The 17,493-nt window shown below is 41.7% G+C and overlaps 1 protein-coding gene across 1 annotated transcript; it reads left to right on the top strand.

Annotated features, from left to right (window-relative positions):
* Positions 1-5,181: 5,181 nt before the first annotated feature.
* Positions 5,182-10,827, top strand: ZNF706 (zinc finger protein 706). The gene is made up of 4 exons (XM_068932908.1): positions 5,182-5,365; positions 8,420-8,556; positions 9,791-9,898; positions 10,511-10,827. The coding sequence occupies exons 2-3, from the start codon at positions 8,422-8,424 to the stop codon at positions 9,884-9,886; spliced, it is 231 nt and encodes a 76-aa protein (XP_068789009.1). The 5' UTR covers positions 5,182-5,365; positions 8,420-8,421; the 3' UTR covers positions 9,887-9,898; positions 10,511-10,827.
* The last annotated feature ends 6,666 nt before the right edge of the window (positions 10,828-17,493 follow it).

Here is a 17,493-nt window from a genome sequence, read left to right on the forward strand (position 1 = left end):
GGCTTCATTCCAAAACAGAGCATGGTCTTTGGCTTTTCTTCTCACTTTCGGTTGTTCTTTTTTTTTTCCTTCTTTTTTTCATTTTTTAATCTTGTGGATCAGCATACTATGCACTACAAAAAACTACAGCAGCATGCAGAACAATGCATACCTTGAAATGCCTTAACATATGTCTTTCTTAAGTATGTATGTATTATGATTTGATATCACCTTATACCAGTACAGAGCTAAGAATCTAGTGAACCTGTAAACCAAATAAATGACTGTAGATTTCTCTCTTTTTTATATCTACCCCAATAAAAATATTGTTCAAACCATCACCTTGTAAGCCCATGAGATGCCAACATTCAGGCTGTGGAAAAGTAGCACATGGCAATCAGAGACAAAGGCAGGACAGGAGTTAATATTGTGTCAGAGAGGCATGAAGTGGATGCATGAAAGCTGGAGCGCTGCTGTGAAAAATGCATTTATTGGGAAAAGAATGGGATGCTAACACATGGAGGAAGGAGGAGGTAAAAGCAGGCAGAAAAAGGATAAATCAGCAAAACGCTATGCTGTTAGGCCTCTGAACTATGTCAGGTACTGTTGCATGATGGTGTATATCAAACAGCACTAACTACAGAGGATTTCAACTTGTTTTAAGTTTCTGCTGGCAGTCATTGTCAATCCTGTCCCCGAGATCTAGGGATACTGAATCTGAACTATCACTGCATCTGTTTTGAATATCCTTTCAAAGGATATTGGCTGTGAAGTCTAAGCTTTACGACCTTAGACTGCAGAGCCAGTCTCTGCTGTTCTCTGTTCTTGTCAACATTGACCTGGATTCACAAAATCTGGTGAGAAGATCTCTGTCACTCACAGGGCTAGCGCACATCCCCTTCCCTTCACTTGTTCAGACATGCTGAGGGGTCACAGTGGGGCACAAAATACACAAAATATAATCACTCACATGATATCAGCATGTGAACTCGCCATAAGTGAATAGCAAAGGGCGGCACTGGGCCGCATGCCAGCATTTGGCTGGTGAGACGATGTTTGATGGGCACGACACCGGATCAATAGCAAGCACAGGAGTAAACAAGCAGGAAACAGATGTGGTCAGCAAAGGTGGCAGGGAATGTCAGTGGGAGGACTTGGCCGGCAAACAAGAGTTGATTCAGAAGGGAGATGCAGCCACACCTTTTCGGCTGTGAGCAAACTCGTCCTACACCTCCGAACAATTGCTTTCAAAGTGGCTTTAATAACACACGTCAAAATGTCAGATGGTTCACAGCAACGAACTGTGCTGGGGACACCAGTCACTTTAATGAGATAGCTCAAACTGACTTGTACCAAAATTCAGTGCCAACAAGTCACTAGTAAGCAGAACAGGTATTTTGATCTAATGACAGAAATTGCACCTGTGTGCCTGCCTAGAAAATGATGGAGGACTAGCATCCAAAGAAATGGGAAGTAAGCATGAGAAAAACTAACAAGACTGTTTAAAAAAAACCTAACAAATAATCTCACCCTAAATCATTCCTCCCTTACTTCTTAACCTTATCTTTAAGTAAAACTGTAGTAATATATTTAGAATTACTTCTACTTCTACCCTATATAACTTTTACCATCACCTTGTGAGGGATTCCAGTCCTTCTCATTCACTGCTTTTTTACCTGTTCTTACACCTTCCAGTAATTTCTCCTTTGCTGCTTTTCTCCTGAATAGCACCTCCATTTTCCTTTTTCTGACCATGTTCACGACATTCATGCTTGGCCCGAAATTGGAACCTTAATTTTGATCAATTGGGAAATAATGAGAAAATAATAATGTCTTTTTTTTTTTTTAATTTGGACTATTCTTAGTGGGTCCACAAAAGCTAAAATGCTTTAGTCATAACTATATGGAGCTGTGATTTCTATACGTATAATGTTATTACAGATTTCATTGAATCGTAACCACCGAAACATTTTTGTAATGTTTGGCTTGGACATGATGACAAGCTTCTCACATTTGGTCTACCCTAATGACTGAGAGGTACTCTAATTTTTACTCTATTTTACTGCAGAATGTTTCTTAATATTAGTGAGGGGGGTGAGTTGTTTTTAAATAAAAAACAACAATTAAACTAGAAAGGCAGAAAAATGCTGCAGTATATTTATCATAATTTGAAGATATGATATTTCAATTTAAAGCTTGTTTTTATTTTTCATTTTAACTTTTATTGTTACTTTCATTCATATTCTCTGACTCGCTTTTCCTCATATAGGAGCAACACAAAGCAGATGGAGTACATGAGACAGAAAAAATGCAATTACAACCAGTTTATTTTGTCAGTGCTATGCAAAACATCCGGTATACAGGCCACTTTTGCCTCTCTTAACTGTTCACCACATCAGTCCTGTCTTTTTCTGCTAACCTGTCCCTGTGCATGGAAATATCCCCTTTGGTGTGACAGATAGGTTTCAGGCAGTGAAAAAAAAAATTAAAAATTATTTAAGAGCGAATGATAAATTGTCCTTATCATCTTTATCCTTATTACACAAATTCAACTATAGGGGTCTATATTGTTGTTTCACAATGGGTTCTATTTCCTAAGTCTCTCTGGAAGTATCTAAACTGCAGAGCAACGATTTGGACCCATGCTGTGACCAGGACCTACAGCACAAAGGGATAAAAGACAAAGCAGCCAGAGGGAAGGTCGTGGTCCTCTGTCCTGCAAGGGTCCTCTGCCCCCTGCTCTATTGAAAGTAGAAAAAGAAAATTTAGAGATGAGCCAGGGCTCAACATGTCTTCAAGAGATCTGCTTTATCCAAAATTCTCTTCCAGCCAGGTGTGTGGAGCAACAGGAGCCTGACAGAACCGTACTATAGGGACATAAACCTTGAACGTGCGGTCTCCAGTACCGTAACTGAGGTGCTTTTCCTTTATCAGCCTCAGCCAGGGAAGAGGCTATGTTTTCATTTGACAATCTTCTCTCTGACCAAAGAGAAACTCATTCTGAAAGCCACCTGCTTCCAAGCACAAGGCACAAAACGCTCACCACCCCCACAGGCTCACAAGCATGTGCACAGGCACTTTCGGTGTTTTTCTATATTTGCCTATTTCCATAAAGTTCAGAACCTCTTGATGAGATTATTTTAATGCAGCGCAGACAGCATTGTTCAGGTATAATCATTTTCAGTATTGTCACAGTTTAACATGGAAGAGGTCATTGCAAACAGGAATGCTGGGAAAAATATAACTTCATTTGTTATCACAGGCTTATGTTTCACTGCCTTAGGAGATACCGTGACATCTAGACCTACTTCCAGTACCTTAAGTGTCAGAAATCTGCTACACAGCTCCCCCGTAACTGCTGTTGTGCTATGGGCTCAGTCACAATTCAGAATGATGACCTGAAGCATTGACCTCTGCTTTAGGGATTTTGTGGTTTTCCTCTCACCAGAAAGGAACATCGCAGTTGTCTAGCCTGACCTCTTGTTACATGCAAACTAACACCTAGTAATTCCTCTAGCAAGCACATTACTGTTGCTGTTTTGGCCCTGACACAGAACTGTTTCAAGACTCCAGGCTTATTTTAAAGCTATAACTGCTGAAATTGCGGTAATCCTCTGTTTGAGCAGAAGACACAGCTGTTGCCTCAGTTTCTCCTAACAGGTGTGCAATTTGAGAAGGTATAGATATCTGGCCTTCCTTCATGACATATGAAGTTTTGAATACAGAATAAAGCACTCTACTGCTATATATTAGGCCTGCCTACATCTCTATTCATGCAGGCTAAGATCTTCCAAATCACTTACTTTGCGAATACAGCCTGCAAACAAGTTCCTCTGCGGTCCTTGCCTTACATGCCAAAACAACATGCAGTGGCACTTTCAACTTCAAATTCTGCTTCTCTCATCTCAGACAGAGAAGATTCTTTCCTTCTGCTTTCAACTGATTTAACTCTTTTAGCCTCAGTGTGGATCTTGTCTGTAAATTGTTACCTGAAGATTTCATCCTCTCTGGGATTCCTGTCTGGCCCTGTCTCAAGCCCTCTTCCTACAGCCTCTCTGGAGCCATTTTTCCGGATCCCACTTAGCAGGAACAGCTCCTATTTTTAGGCTGCGTCTGTATTCTAAGCACAGAGGAATGTGACTGCGAGTGGAGCTTGCTGGGAAGAGAAGAAACGGTCTAAGGGTATGTGCGTACTGCAGTCACAGGAGGGCTGCAGCACTGCGTTACCAATAGCCCAGCAAATTTTAAACGGTATGAGATGTAGCTCATTAGGAATCTATCTGCAGCACCATGGGGTTCAACAGGGGCTGATTTCTCCTCACTCTCACAAATAAACTGTCAAAGCTAGGGTATGCATTCTAGGTGCATCTTTGCTACAATGCAGTTATCTCTACGACCGCAGCGTATGGTCGTATCGGCAATCTTTTGCTTCTTCTGAGCACCATAAAGCACAATGCTTTATTTTAAAGGGTCTCCGGCCAATACGAATACCACCAGCATGTATCCGTCTCGAAGGGCAGCGGGATCTTTTCAAGGGTGAGGAGGAGTTGCTAGTTTTAGAACCGTCTTTGTCAGCAGCACGGACAGGATGGTGACTCATAACTCCAGGCACCTGGCTTGTGCACAGCCGAAACCCTTCGCCCTCGGGGTGAGCACAACAGGAAGCGTTCGACTGCCTGTCTATCTACGGCCAGGAAAAGCCAGCGGCCTGCTGCAGCCCGCGCAGCCGCCACCGGCCCGGGCCCTCCCCAGGCTCGGCCGGTGCCCCCAGCCCCAGCGAGAGCAGCGCGGGCGGGTGAAACGCCGCAGAGGCAGGAGCAGGACCCGCACCGGCTCCGTGCCCCTGCTGCCCCGCAGCGCCTCGCCCTGCCGCCGCCCGCCTGGCGGCACGGACGTGCCGGGGCGGCCCGGCCGCCTCAGCTGCCCGCCCGCCCGCCCGCCCGCAGGACGGGGGCAGGCGGGACAAGGCGGGGGCCGAGCCCCCGGCCGAGGGCTGACGCCCGGCGCAGCGGCTCCCCGCCACGGCACCAGGCCGAGGCCACCTCAGCTGCCCCCGGCCGAACCGCGCCCGCCGTCGCCGTGAAGAGCCGTAACGGCCGCTACTGTCCCCCCCACCCGCCCCGCGTTATGTAACAGGGAGTCGCCGCCATTGGCCGCCGGGGCCGGAGGAGGCGCTGGCGGGGCCGGCGCGCGCCTGCCGGCGGGGGCGGGGCAGAGCGTGCGCAGTGCCAGCGCAGCCGCCTTCCCCTTCCTCCCCCGCCCCTTCCCCCCCTCCCTCTCCTCCTCTTCCTCCTCCTCTCGGGCAGGCGGCGGCGGCTGCTGCGGGGCCGCGCGGAGCCTTCCCCACCCGCTCGCCAGGGCCGCCGAGGCCGGACACCGAGGCCGGGTGAGCGGCGGGGCGGCCCTTCCCGCCGCGGCGGGCGGGCGGGCGGGCGGCGCGGCGGTGGGGGCTGAGAGGCGGCGGGGCAGGCCCGGCCCGGCCGGGAAGGGGGCGGCCCGGCCCGGCCCGGCCCGGCCCGGCAGCGCTCCGCTGGGCTGCCGGCCTGCCGTGGGCGCCCCCGCCGGGGCCGGGGCTCGGCGGCTCGGACCCGCTTCCGTGCCTCGGCGCCTTCCCGCGCGGCACGTGGTGGCGCTGGCCGGCGGGCTGCGGCCTGAGGGCCCCGGCGCCCCTCGGCCCCTCGCGGCTGCGGCCCGGCTGCGCCGTTGGGGTGCTCGTTTGCCGCGGGGCGGGGGGGGGCCGAGCTGGCCGCTCCTCGCCGCGGCCTGGTGGCGGGGGCTAGGCTGCTGCGAGCTGCTGTGTGTCTCTGGAAGTGACAGCGGAAGCAGCTGTTGGTGTCTGGCTTTAGGACTTGAAAGTATCTGCTCGGGCCCTGGGTGTTGACAAGGAAATGAGTCTGTGTGAGGCATCAGCATACTGCAGGTTTTAGCCACGCTGCACTGTAACGCATGTGCTGTTGCTTTTATGATCCAGCTGCAAGGTCTCGTGTGTTGGTATGTTGTATGTTAGGTTTCCTGTGCGCTCACACGCTTCTCTTCCAAACACCAGGCCAGTTTGCTGAACTCTTAGAGGGTGTGCCTGATAAAGGAAACAACATTTATCTGTGTTGTGCAACTAAAAGGCAGCTGTAGCCTTGTAGATGAACTCTATTTTCTTTTTATAACAAACTTTGGGATTGTCTTTGTCAGTTTGTCAGCATACTCATAGGTCAAATGTTCTTAATTTTCCAATAGTTAGTGCTCTGTGTGTTTCAGTTGTATTAAGTGTAACTTGCAGTATTTAAACACTGCTGGTGTTTTGGTCCCCGGCATCCTATGAAAGTTGATATTTTTTAAGCAGATGTTTTTGTTCATATTTCCTTGTTTGTGTCTTAGCTAAAAACAGCAATTGCCCAATACATATGAGCTCAGTGTGACTGAGCTGTTGCAATGTAGTAGTTAACGAGCTCTTATCAAGGGACTAAAATACATAGATCTTAATAAAGCAGTTGCATATTACTATTTCTTGCTTACTATATCTGAATATATATTTTCTGTCGGGAGCTCTTTGACTCTTGGAGGGTTGCTGTAATGCTGATAAAATGGAACTGAAATAAATCTACAGTTCCTTCTAGTATATGTAAAGCTATTGCCAATAACTTTCTTTTTTTTTTAACGGGAATGCAAAGTTCTTTTTAAGCCGTGCTCTACATAAACAGTGTGAGGCCCTGGCTGGGGTGTTTCAGAGTAATGGTAGCATCCACTGAAACTTTTGACAGTGAAACATAAACTGGTATTTTTAATCTATTAACATTTGATGCTATATCTCCTGGAAACTGTTGAGCACCAGAAACTTCATATATTTCTGTATGCTTGTTAATAGAATTAGTTTTCTTGTCCTCATTGTTACTAGCCATATTAAAGAATATTAGCTATAGAATTACTTGGACTTCTAAATTTTCTTCTGGAGAAACTGGTAGGGGAACATTCAAGATGTAGGATGATACTTTTGCAGAGTTGCATGGTGTGCAGAGAGAGATGCAGAGAGAAAACTTGACCCTTTGGCCTGAAAGGTGCCTCTCAGTCTGTGTGAGCTCTTTTTGGTCAGGACCATCTTCTTGTTTATGTGTTGAGCGCTTTGAAGCTACATGTCTAGGAATTCTTGCAATACTACTGAATTTCCAGGTGCAGCTGACGCGCTTCATGAAAATTTCATTTTTATAGTGGTTCTGAGGAATTTTCGTAGCTACTTACTGGAGCTCAATCTTTTGTCTAGATAGGCCATTCTCCTTGCAGTGGAAGGCTGTCCTTGTAGGAAGGACTGCATGACAGACCTGTTGTATCTGTGTGGTGCATTTTCATGAAGTCCTAAACTTACTGCAAAGCTACACGTTGCATATAGGGACAATAACCAACCAACTAGCTTCTGGGCAGCGTTAGACTTTACTAGTCGTCCTGGAAACAATGGACTTTACTAGCTGTCCTGTGCTTGTATAGTAAATGTAGCATTTCCAGGAGAGCCGCACAACTGGATTATGTGTGGGATGTAAGAGACTGTAAGAAGGATGGTAGCTGAAAGTGGGCTGCTGGATTATATAATCACACTTTGAAGTCTGCTGTGTTTGTGTTCCTGAATCCTGCCTGGCATCTGCTCTGGGGGTGGGTTGCTGGCTGGGTTGGGTGTCCTAGTAGGCTGCATGCAGGTGGAACGTTACTTTGTAAAATACGTCATTTAGCTGTTGCCTGAAATGTGGTTTAGTATCCCGTTTCTTTTTATGTGGGACCTTCTAATGGTAGGTGGCAACAATGTCTGGTTCCTTTATGCTGCTGTTTTGTATGGAGTAAGGACTCCTGATGGAGGCACTTTTACTCCATTTTTCTAAGGAATACATGTATATGAAGTCAGCTGGAAATCAAAGAGGATGATTGCCTATAAAAACAGCCTTGCATAAAGAAAGATGACATGTTGTTCTTACTGTTCCTGATTCCAAAGCAAATCACAAGCAGGTACACCAAAAAATATTTTTGATTTGTCTTTCTTGGAGCCTGTTCTGGTTTCCAGAAATAAAGGCTGAGTCTTAAGTTAAAAAAAAACAAAAACAAAAACAAAAACTCTAAATTTTACTGTACCTGTGGAGATGGAGAAAAAGTTTCTATTAACTGCAAAGGAAACAAATTGTTTTACTCTTTGAAAACACCTTTCAGAGGTAGACCTTGAACCTTCTAGAAGAGGAAGCGTTAGAATGGATTAATTTAATGTAGTGAATATTTTTGGCAAGATACTAAAACCAGAGGGTCTTTACAAAAAGAGCTTGAACAGACATCTGTAGTATTTGAATTATGGGAGTTGTAGGCCTTATGGAAAGAGCACAAGACTGCTTATGTTCATAGTTATGGCCTGTGAGTCAACTAGCAGCAGTTGTTTCTCACATGCATAGACTAAATGTCTTCTTTTTGTTTGTAGATATGGCTCGTGGACAGCAGAAGATTCAGTCACAGCAGAAAAATGCCAAAAAACAAGCTGAGCAAAAAAAGAAACAAGGACATGATCAGAAGGCTGCAGCCAAGGCTGCCTTGATATATACCTGCACTGTCTGTAGGGTAAGAGGAACTGAAGGCCAAGTATTATTGTAGGCAGGACTTTCTTCCAGGCTATAGCGGAACTTGTTAGAAGATGATACAGTGGAAACTAAGTAAAGCCACTTTTAAGTGGCTGACTAGCTTTTTGCTATAAACCTTTGTATCTGTTATGTATCTAATATAAAGTTGTGACTTGTTTACAGGTCACGCAGCTGAACTGATAATTTAGATATAAGAAAATCTGTGAGGACATGTGCTGATCTGTTTTGTACAGCTAGTTATCCTGCCTGCTGACCTGCAAGGGTCTGCATGTGCTATTGGTATGTCATATAAAGTTTAAAAGGTTTAAGATCACTTCCAGCACAAAGGAAGCGTCTTTTCATTTGGTGATGTACAGGAACTGGCCTGCCTTAGGATCACTGGTTATTGATGTTAATGAAGAGAGGAAAAGTGTTACTGCCTGATACTAAAAGCTTGAATGTAGGTGTGATATACAACAACTTCTACTAGAATAAATGACTTGAAAAGAGAACAGAAATGTAAGCACTAATGAGACTATACTTTCTTTCTGGCTGACTTCCTGAAGAATGTGCCAGTCTTGGAGCTGAAGGATAAACTTGCATTTTTCACCTAAATAGCCAGTCCTAGGATAGATTTGTCACTCTTAATGTCTTAAAGAAGATTCCAAATTAAGGAATGCCCACTTAAGTACTTGTAACCAGCATTCCTTTTTGTGAAATGAGGCAGTAGTAGTAATTGCTTTGGGCAGTTAATGCCTGCAGGTATGTAGCAGCAATGGTCTTAGATAGCTTGTGCCACATAGAGAATCGGCCTGTGCTGCGTAACTCTTGAGCCTTTTCGTAAACAGAATAAATACCTTTCATAAAGATTTGCTTCTGAAAAGGATAAACATTTGTATTTTTATGTTAAAAAGGAAAATGGTAAGGAGATAAGTTTCCCCACCAAAGTAGCATGTGACATACATAAGAGCTGCAGGGAGGTTTCAAGTAAGAATAATACTGTTGATGAACATGCCAAGACTGTGATACTAATGCTTAAAAGTGACTCTGATTCTGAGGGTAAACATTCTCTCTTAATATGCAGCTACATTAATGGTGCTTCTATCCCTAGAGCAGTGTCATTGAGGAGATTTTTTTTCTTTGTAAAGCAAACTAAAACATAGTGGGAGAACAGTTTTTGTAATATCATTTCGCTCTTGTACTGTGCATAAAGTTAAATGTCTCTCTTTAATCAGACACAAATGCCGGACCCCAAGACCTTCAAACAGCACTTTGAAAGCAAGCATCCTAAGACTCCACTTCCTCCAGAATTGGCTGATGTTCAGGCGTAAAGTTGTCTACAGGTCGTTACCTTAATTTATAAATAATAGTCTGAGAAAGTTGTATTGTAAAGTAGCTTTTTCCCCAACCAGCTGAGAGTTGATACTTGCTGTTTTTTCTCTTATGTGAAAATTAACTGTAGTTCAAAGTTATACCCCCGAACTGTTACACGTGAGACGCAAACTAATACTTACGTGAGTGAAAGGGCTGTGGCACTTCACTGTGCAAGGATGCTGTTTTAAAGGGAATGAATGTAATTTGAAATGGTCATTCTTAGTTATAAGAATACATTATTCATTAGTTTTTGCTTTGAACAAAGTATTTGTAGTAAATACAGTCTGCTGTTGCTACAAAACACGTAATAAGTTGTTTAGCGTGCCCAATAATTGAGCCTTTCTTGTTCTTGAAGTTAGGCAAGTGAATGCAGATTCTTCTGCATCCAGACATAAAATTTAACCTCTGTATGAACTTGTGGAGTAGACTTCCCAATAGCCATTTGTTAGGCTGTAACTGAAAATGTGGTTACAACGAAAAAGGCTGAAATAAGGTAAAATAGTTATGGTATTTCATTCACTCAAAGGTAAGCAACATTGTGTAACAGTTCAGCTTAACTGAGTTATTCTTGTTTTTTATAGGTGAAGTCATGGCACCTATTGACTCTTCTACTGTCAGACCTTACATAACAAACCTGCAGCTGCTTTTCTAAAACTGTTGATCAGCAAAAATGAAGGGGCTACAGAAACATTCATATTTTTATGCTGTTCCCTCTTGGGCTTCATGCAAAGACAATTCTGTGTAAATGTACAGTTGTGCCCTATTTGGAAATCCTGAAAAATCAGTCCATACTTGTTATAAAAAATTTTTTACAATTGTAATTATATTGATGTTCATATTGTGTAAAATAACTCATTTAATAAAGTAGTACTTTGATTTTACAGTATCACAGATTAAATGCTTGTAGAAGTTCTGTTTCAACTTTCTGCATTATCTGCCTTATTAATATCCTAAAAAAGACAAAGTGGAATCTTCCCCATCCTGCCAGAACTTGAGCAGTATTATTCCACTGAAAGTAATGTACATTACAGTAAATTAATCTTAAGTGAAGAGGGAAGCTGCTCAGATTTATTGTTCAGTGTGCTGCATGCTTGAGCTCAGTCACTAGTGTTCAAGTTCTTGGCTCAAGAGGCAAACTCAACTCCTTAGAAGCTGCATTAGAATCGTGAGACTTCCTTCCACGTGTTTTGTTCTGCACATGCGAATCTAGTACTAAAAGTCATTTAGAATGAGATTCCTTTATTGCAAGGGAGCTTGTTCCTTGGAGTCATGCACTGGAGAGATTCTTGTTAGACAAGTGATCCTTAATATTTGGTAGATGGCTGAGGAAGCTGAAAGATGATAGAATTGAATGCTCTGGGGCATGCTGGCTTGAGTAACGCTCACAAATATTATATCAGGTTAAAGTAACTCTGCCCTTAGTTGTAATTATTGATTTGAAAGGTTTTTAAAGATACTTGAGCAGTCAACCACACAAGCTCCCCCTTCAGATGTCTCTGGTTGTTTCAGTAGCAGCTCTTCAAGAAATACATAAAGTAACCAGCTATTAATACCCTTACTTCACAACCAGCTTAAAATAAGCCTATTGGAGTAGAGCCAAAGTAACTAAAATCATATGGCTAGTTTTAAGACATCAGATGTGATTGAAGTTTCATTGTCAAGAGAAAGCTGGATAATAAGCAGTCTGGCCAAGAGCATTTGAGAAGCTAAACATAATTAACCTTAGTGTTATGGGCACAGTTCTAATCCCAGATGTACAGCGCAGAAGTGGTAGAAAACATCTGAATTGTGCTAGAAGGTCTCCCATCCTCTACATTTGGCGTGGGCTTGTTTAAGAACTTTAGTTTTCAATCTACAGTAAGAAGCAATGCTAGAATAGTGGTGGGTTTTTTTTGGTTACAATTGATGCAAAATAATTTTGGCAGTCCGAGTAACTCTTGCTGCATGGCAGGACTGTTTATCTGACCTTCAAATGGCTTCCTGAAATCTAGGACCATAGCCTCAAAGACTCATTCACTTAAAAGAATGCACTTGGTATTTTATTATATAAAGTCAAAGTCTTTGTCCACTTGTTTGCTCTTTAATGAACTACTTCTGTGAGATTAGCTTTCTGTCCTCTTTACTATGGCAGTTATCTCTGTAAATACTCACTTTGGCATAGTTTCTCTGTATTATAGTCATTCTGGGATAACCTGTATACCACTTTTATAGATAAAGTTGTTCTCCTCTGGGAGTAATCCACTACTGCACTTGTGCACTTGACATCAGAATGTAACCCTTCATTTATTTTTTTTTAATGTTATCAATAAGTATATCCTGACAGACTGGCTCCCAGGAGACAAGAAATCTGCTCTCAACCTTTGTGCTGGATGGGGGAGGAGTGTTTAAATGTTCCTATGCTGTAGTTTGTCTAAAAATATGCCCAGTGCAAATTGATTAAGGTATCTCTTGCACTTATTGATATTTGGTAATCTGATTTTACTTTGGAGAATATTTGGGATGCATCCCTATAGTTCAATCCTAAAGTGAAGTATATGTTCCTTCAGTTCAGATTGTGTAGCATTAAATAAAAATATTTTATTTCATAAACAATCTCTCTTAATGAGCACTTAAGAGCTGGAAAGCTATATCACTTGTAGGATGGATGAATTATGTTAGAATTGTTATATTTTCAAAACTGTATGATGCTCAATTTGAAAATACCATATGAATTGATGTTTTTTATGTACTAGACAGCAAAGGCAATCCTCAGTTCAATAAGACTCCTAGCTGCAGTGGTTGTAATCTAAAATATGGTAACAAATTAAACCTATGACTGAATTGTTATAAAGGCTTTATAAGAATAGTGGGAACGCTACACTAAGTGGGGGAATTGTTATCATTGAGAATATTTGCAATACTCCATGTACCTAAAAGTTCAGAGGAAGGTCTAGGAGTTTTCTATCATCTCTTCCTGATCTGAAGGATGGCATCCTGTTATCTGGCTAAAGACACAGTTGTGCATTGTAATGTGTCTGATTAAAGAGATTAAAAAACTAAAATGTAAAATGTGATATTTCCTGCCTGCTCTTAAAAACAATTATTACTTCACTTCTGAAATGTATTTGCTAGCTAAGGGCAGTCCTGGAGCTTGAAGCTGTCTAAAAGGACCAAAAAAATAGGCGTGGAAAATTTTCCGTGTTCTGTTGGGAAAGATTTGTCTTCATGCAGGGACAGCCTTTAGGTTAAGTATTCTGGCATTGTCAGCATGGTTGTCAGCTGTGATGGATACTCGTGGAACACAATTTAATATGTTTTTAGATTTTTCAAAAGCCTGCATCTCTTCCGGGTTTCTCTTTAAATGTATTTTAAAAATAAGAGCAGGACTTACAATGCTTTCAAAAAAATTTCTCACCTTAGATACTAGAAAAAGTTAGTGTATGTAATCATAATAAGGTCAGATGACCAAGGACTGCTGGATAATCAATCAGTAAGAACAGCTTTACAGTTTGTCTTAATGCAGACTTAAGTGAGTAAATAAAAGTACAGAAACTTGCATTTAGCCTATCTCTAAGAAATACTGGTTTCTTGCTATCAAAAAGCTATGTGAAAAATCTGAAATAGAAGTTGAAGATGGTTGCTGTGTAGCCTTAAGGGAGTAGTTGGCTGTATACTGTGCTCTCTAATAGTCCCTGGAGACCATCTTTTGGTTATTTGCTGTTAAGCTGAAAACACTTCAGCTCAGCTAAAGCTAATGACCAGGGGCTGTTTGCAAACCACATAGTAATAAAGGAATTTGCAGCATTTCAGTAAACTGTATAGAACTGCTTTCCTGTCTTGACGAAATGAACTAGTAGGATTTCTTTTGTCATCAAACGCTGACAGGATTGACGCCTACGTTTTGTTTCCCATTTTCACAAAAACAGGTTGGAGAGTTTTAGTAAAACTGCGGTCTTCCTGAGGTCTGACCAGTGAAGTTGATTAGTCTTGCAGAGTTCACAAAGAAAGTAGAGGTCAGCTTGCACTTGTATCTACTCAGCTCCATTGTACTGAGTATAATTTTTAGGCCTTTAATTTACCTGTTTAAACCTTAAAGGTTTTGCTTTGGACTTTGAATTTGCCTCCAAAACTCACCTTTGGACTTGTTCAGTTTATGATCCTTCCGTATTCCGTAGTGTCATCAGAAGTGTTGCCCAAGTCTAGACAGTGGGAAGGTAATGTAAATGTAAAGTTCTGTCTGTGGAATTTTGCTATTGGTGCTTTGATTATTTGGAGATACTTAACGTATTGTTGTTGTTTTATGGCTTTTGGTGTAGATAAGATAAACTAGAGACTTCCTGAGGGAGTTGCATTATTTGGGTAGCTTTCAGTGAAAGAATAGGTTGGATGTATATTTTGAAACTTTGATATGGCTTTTAGCACTGAGGTTTCTGGGAAGGGAGGAACTTGTATTCATCACGACATTGTTACCCAGCATGAGTCTGTTCAAGCAGTGTCTCAGGTTTTTCAGGAAATACTACACAGCTTTCCTCTGAAAAATACTGTCCATTTAATGTAAAAGGTTAAGTTCTATGCAGCGCTTTGATGGTGTGGCAAACACATTTGTATGTTCTCTCTTCTTAGCCTGTTACAAAATCACAAACACCATGCAAGACGTTACTGCATGTTGCAGATCTTTCAGAGAAAAGGACTAAAGGAAATCTCAAGAAGTTATGTAGTCCATTACCTTGCTCCAAGATTGGATCAGATCTGCCAAGACTGTGACAGTCTTTTTGCTTGACTTGTTTAACAGCTTCCCATGAAAGGGATTCCATGACCCTGTAAGCAGTGTGTACCAGCGTTGAACCTTACACGTGGGAAGTTATCAAAGCAAAATTTGTATCCCTGCAAGTTAAAGTCGATTACTTACTGTTCTTACTGGCAAAAGGTATGATGAATAGTGGCCTCATATGAACCTTGCTATCTTGTCCTTTTGGTCTCGTCTTTTAAGTAAACCCAGTTAATTCAATTACTTCTCATGGGTCAGGTCTTCTAATCGAGGAATTTTTTGTGCTCCCCTCTGGATCTTCTCCAGTTTGACTGTATTCTTAAATTGTATTGTCCAAAGTGCGACCCAAAGTGCTGGCTGAGGCTAGTGCAGAGTAAATGAGGCTATTAGCTCCTGGGGCTTACATATATTAGTTGCATTAATGCATGCCAGAATTACATTTGTCTTTTTGCAACTGCATCACACTGACTTACATTCAATCTGCATCTTGCAAGTGCACCGGATCCATTTCTGTACCGCTACTGTCCAGCCTACTAATCTCCATTTTGTACTTTTATTCATATTCGGTGTGTGCACAGCTGTCTTTAATCGATCTCAGATGGAATTTATCAAGATCAGCATTCTGTTCTTGTGTCCTAAACTGTGTGCAACTCATCCGAGTATGGTATCATGGGCAAGTCTTGCAAATGTCCTCTTTTACTCTGTAATCTGAGTTGTTAATGAACGTATGGAATGGATCCCTGGCAAAGCATTGCAGGACCCCACTTGAGTATCTTCTCAGTTTCCCAGTAAGCCTTTGGTAGTTGCTTTTTGAGAGCATTTTTTATAGTTGTCATTCTGCTTGTGATTGGTATGAATTGGAGCTCACTGTTTCATCTGTGAGGATTTTACATGGTTGCCATTTCAAAAGCCTTTGCAGCAGCAGTGAGATTTCTGCAGGTAGTGCTCCTGTAGCCACTAGGCCAGTTTGCACAAAGAAAGAAATGGAGAATAGTGTGGTGTGGCATAGCTTGCTGCTGACAGATCTATGTTGGTGGGCTTTACTGAGTTATTTTTCCCCAGGCATTTACAAATATGATTCTTTTTAATTATTCTAGCATTTTTTCAGGTTTAGGTTGAATGATATAATCCCTTGTTTCTTTCTGTATGTTCCTTTTGTTTCTCTTCCCGTTCTCTTGGACTCTTCTCCGGGCTCTATGAGTTCGCAGAGATGATCGTTAATGGTCCGCACTAATCTGGCTAATTATTGGAGTATTTTTAGGATAAATTAATCAGCTATTGCCAGCTTGATTACTATCTTAAGTCCTCCAAATACTTCAGTTTATTCCTTTCGTTTCTTAACATGCTGCTATCCTCTCGTTGAATTAGTTATTAACTTTTTTTGTGGACTGAAGTCAAAAATACTTTTTCTTCTTATTTGTAAATCTTATCTTTCATTTTCTTTCCTTCCCTGTCAAGTAATGGGCCTGTACTTTTATCTTTTTCTAGCTATTTATAGACCCTTTCTATCTGCCTCTCTTTCCCTAGCTGGTGTTTAACTCTGCAAATAAAGCTGTTACTGTGGCTTTTGAACCATCTAAAACCAAGTTATCTGGCTTTCTCTCAGAATCAGCCCAAACTCTAACTAAAACATACTGCAAAACTACTGAGGCCAAGTCTTTGAAAATTTTTTTTCAATGCTGCTTGGTCCTCTGCAGGGGAAGTGACAGGGAGACACCCTGCATAAGATTAAGGTGAATTGGTGTTCAGCCACCGTTGCCAAGGCATAGTCATGAAGCAGCGTGTAGACAAGGCTACGCTCTTAACACAGCACCCTTGAGTGAGGTCTGACAAACTAAAGCAGCAGAGCAGTTTAGCCTTACATCTCTCTTTTTTGCACAATTTGTTCAATGTGAAGCTATCGGAAAGAATATATACTTCATCCTGATCAATTCATGGTCCCAAACCTGTTAGAGCTGCTAATTTTCTCATTAAGGTTTGAACTGTGCTACATATTTACTTACCCTCGCGTTGGCTATGGCTTAATTCCAGCAGTATGAGAAACGTATTGCAGACCAGGCTGACTTGTTAGTCTTGAATGTGCAATAGCTGCTTTGCTGTATCTAAAACTATATAACACTAATTAGAGCAAATGTGACTGCGGTATTTTCACCAGACATCATTCTGAGCATTTCTTCTTCTGATTTTCAAGACTGTTCCTAAACTTTGTTCATTGCTATCTATCCTTTTTTCATATGGATGTTTATACTGCGCAGCTCAGCATATTGTATCTGTGTTCTTTACTTCTTGTTTGTTGGTAATGGAGTTGTAATCAAGCCTTCCTTTGTGTCTTATATAGTGCTTAGCAAAAATGAAAGCACACCTGGAAAACAAATGCATGTTTATTACACAGCATGCTCAGCCCAACAGGATGGGCCTTAATTCTTAGCTTCTTATTCCTCATGGGCCTTAAAGTTCCAGTAGCCATTATCTGCTAAGAATTGTAATTTTGGTGTACGTGATTAAATTTAGCTGTAAATAGTCACTGCATATTTTGCAATAATAAAAAGGTCACTTTGTTTTGGATTATTTATGGATCTTTTGAAGGGTTTAAAAATGAATATGTCTTTGTAACCAAAAGAATAATTGAAGAATGATGTCTTCTGAAAAAAAAAAATCTACAATGTTTGCAAATGTCTTGCTGGTATTTAAAATTCTTTATGGTTATTACAACTAACTTTGTTACAATAATGCATAACACAATGGCACTTTCTGTTATCAAGGTGATACAATTCAGATTTCATATCATGGGTCTGTGTGTAGTATGAGAGCCAACTA

Source organism: Struthio camelus, chromosome 2 (assembly GCF_040807025.1).
Source record: "Struthio camelus isolate bStrCam1 chromosome 2, bStrCam1.hap1, whole genome shotgun sequence".
In the NCBI taxonomy this organism is placed as follows: Eukaryota; Metazoa; Chordata; class Aves; order Struthioniformes; family Struthionidae; genus Struthio; species Struthio camelus.

Excerpts from the sequence above, each read along its gene's own strand:
- ZNF706 (XM_068932908.1), top strand. The coding sequence starts at position 8,422 with ATGGCTCGTGGACAGCAGAAGATTCAGTCACAGCAGAAAAATGCCAAA. Across the intron at positions 8,557-9,790 it reads ATACCTGCACTGTCTGTAGG|ACACAAATGCCGGACCCCAA; the intron begins GTAAGAGGAACT and ends CTCTTTAATCAG.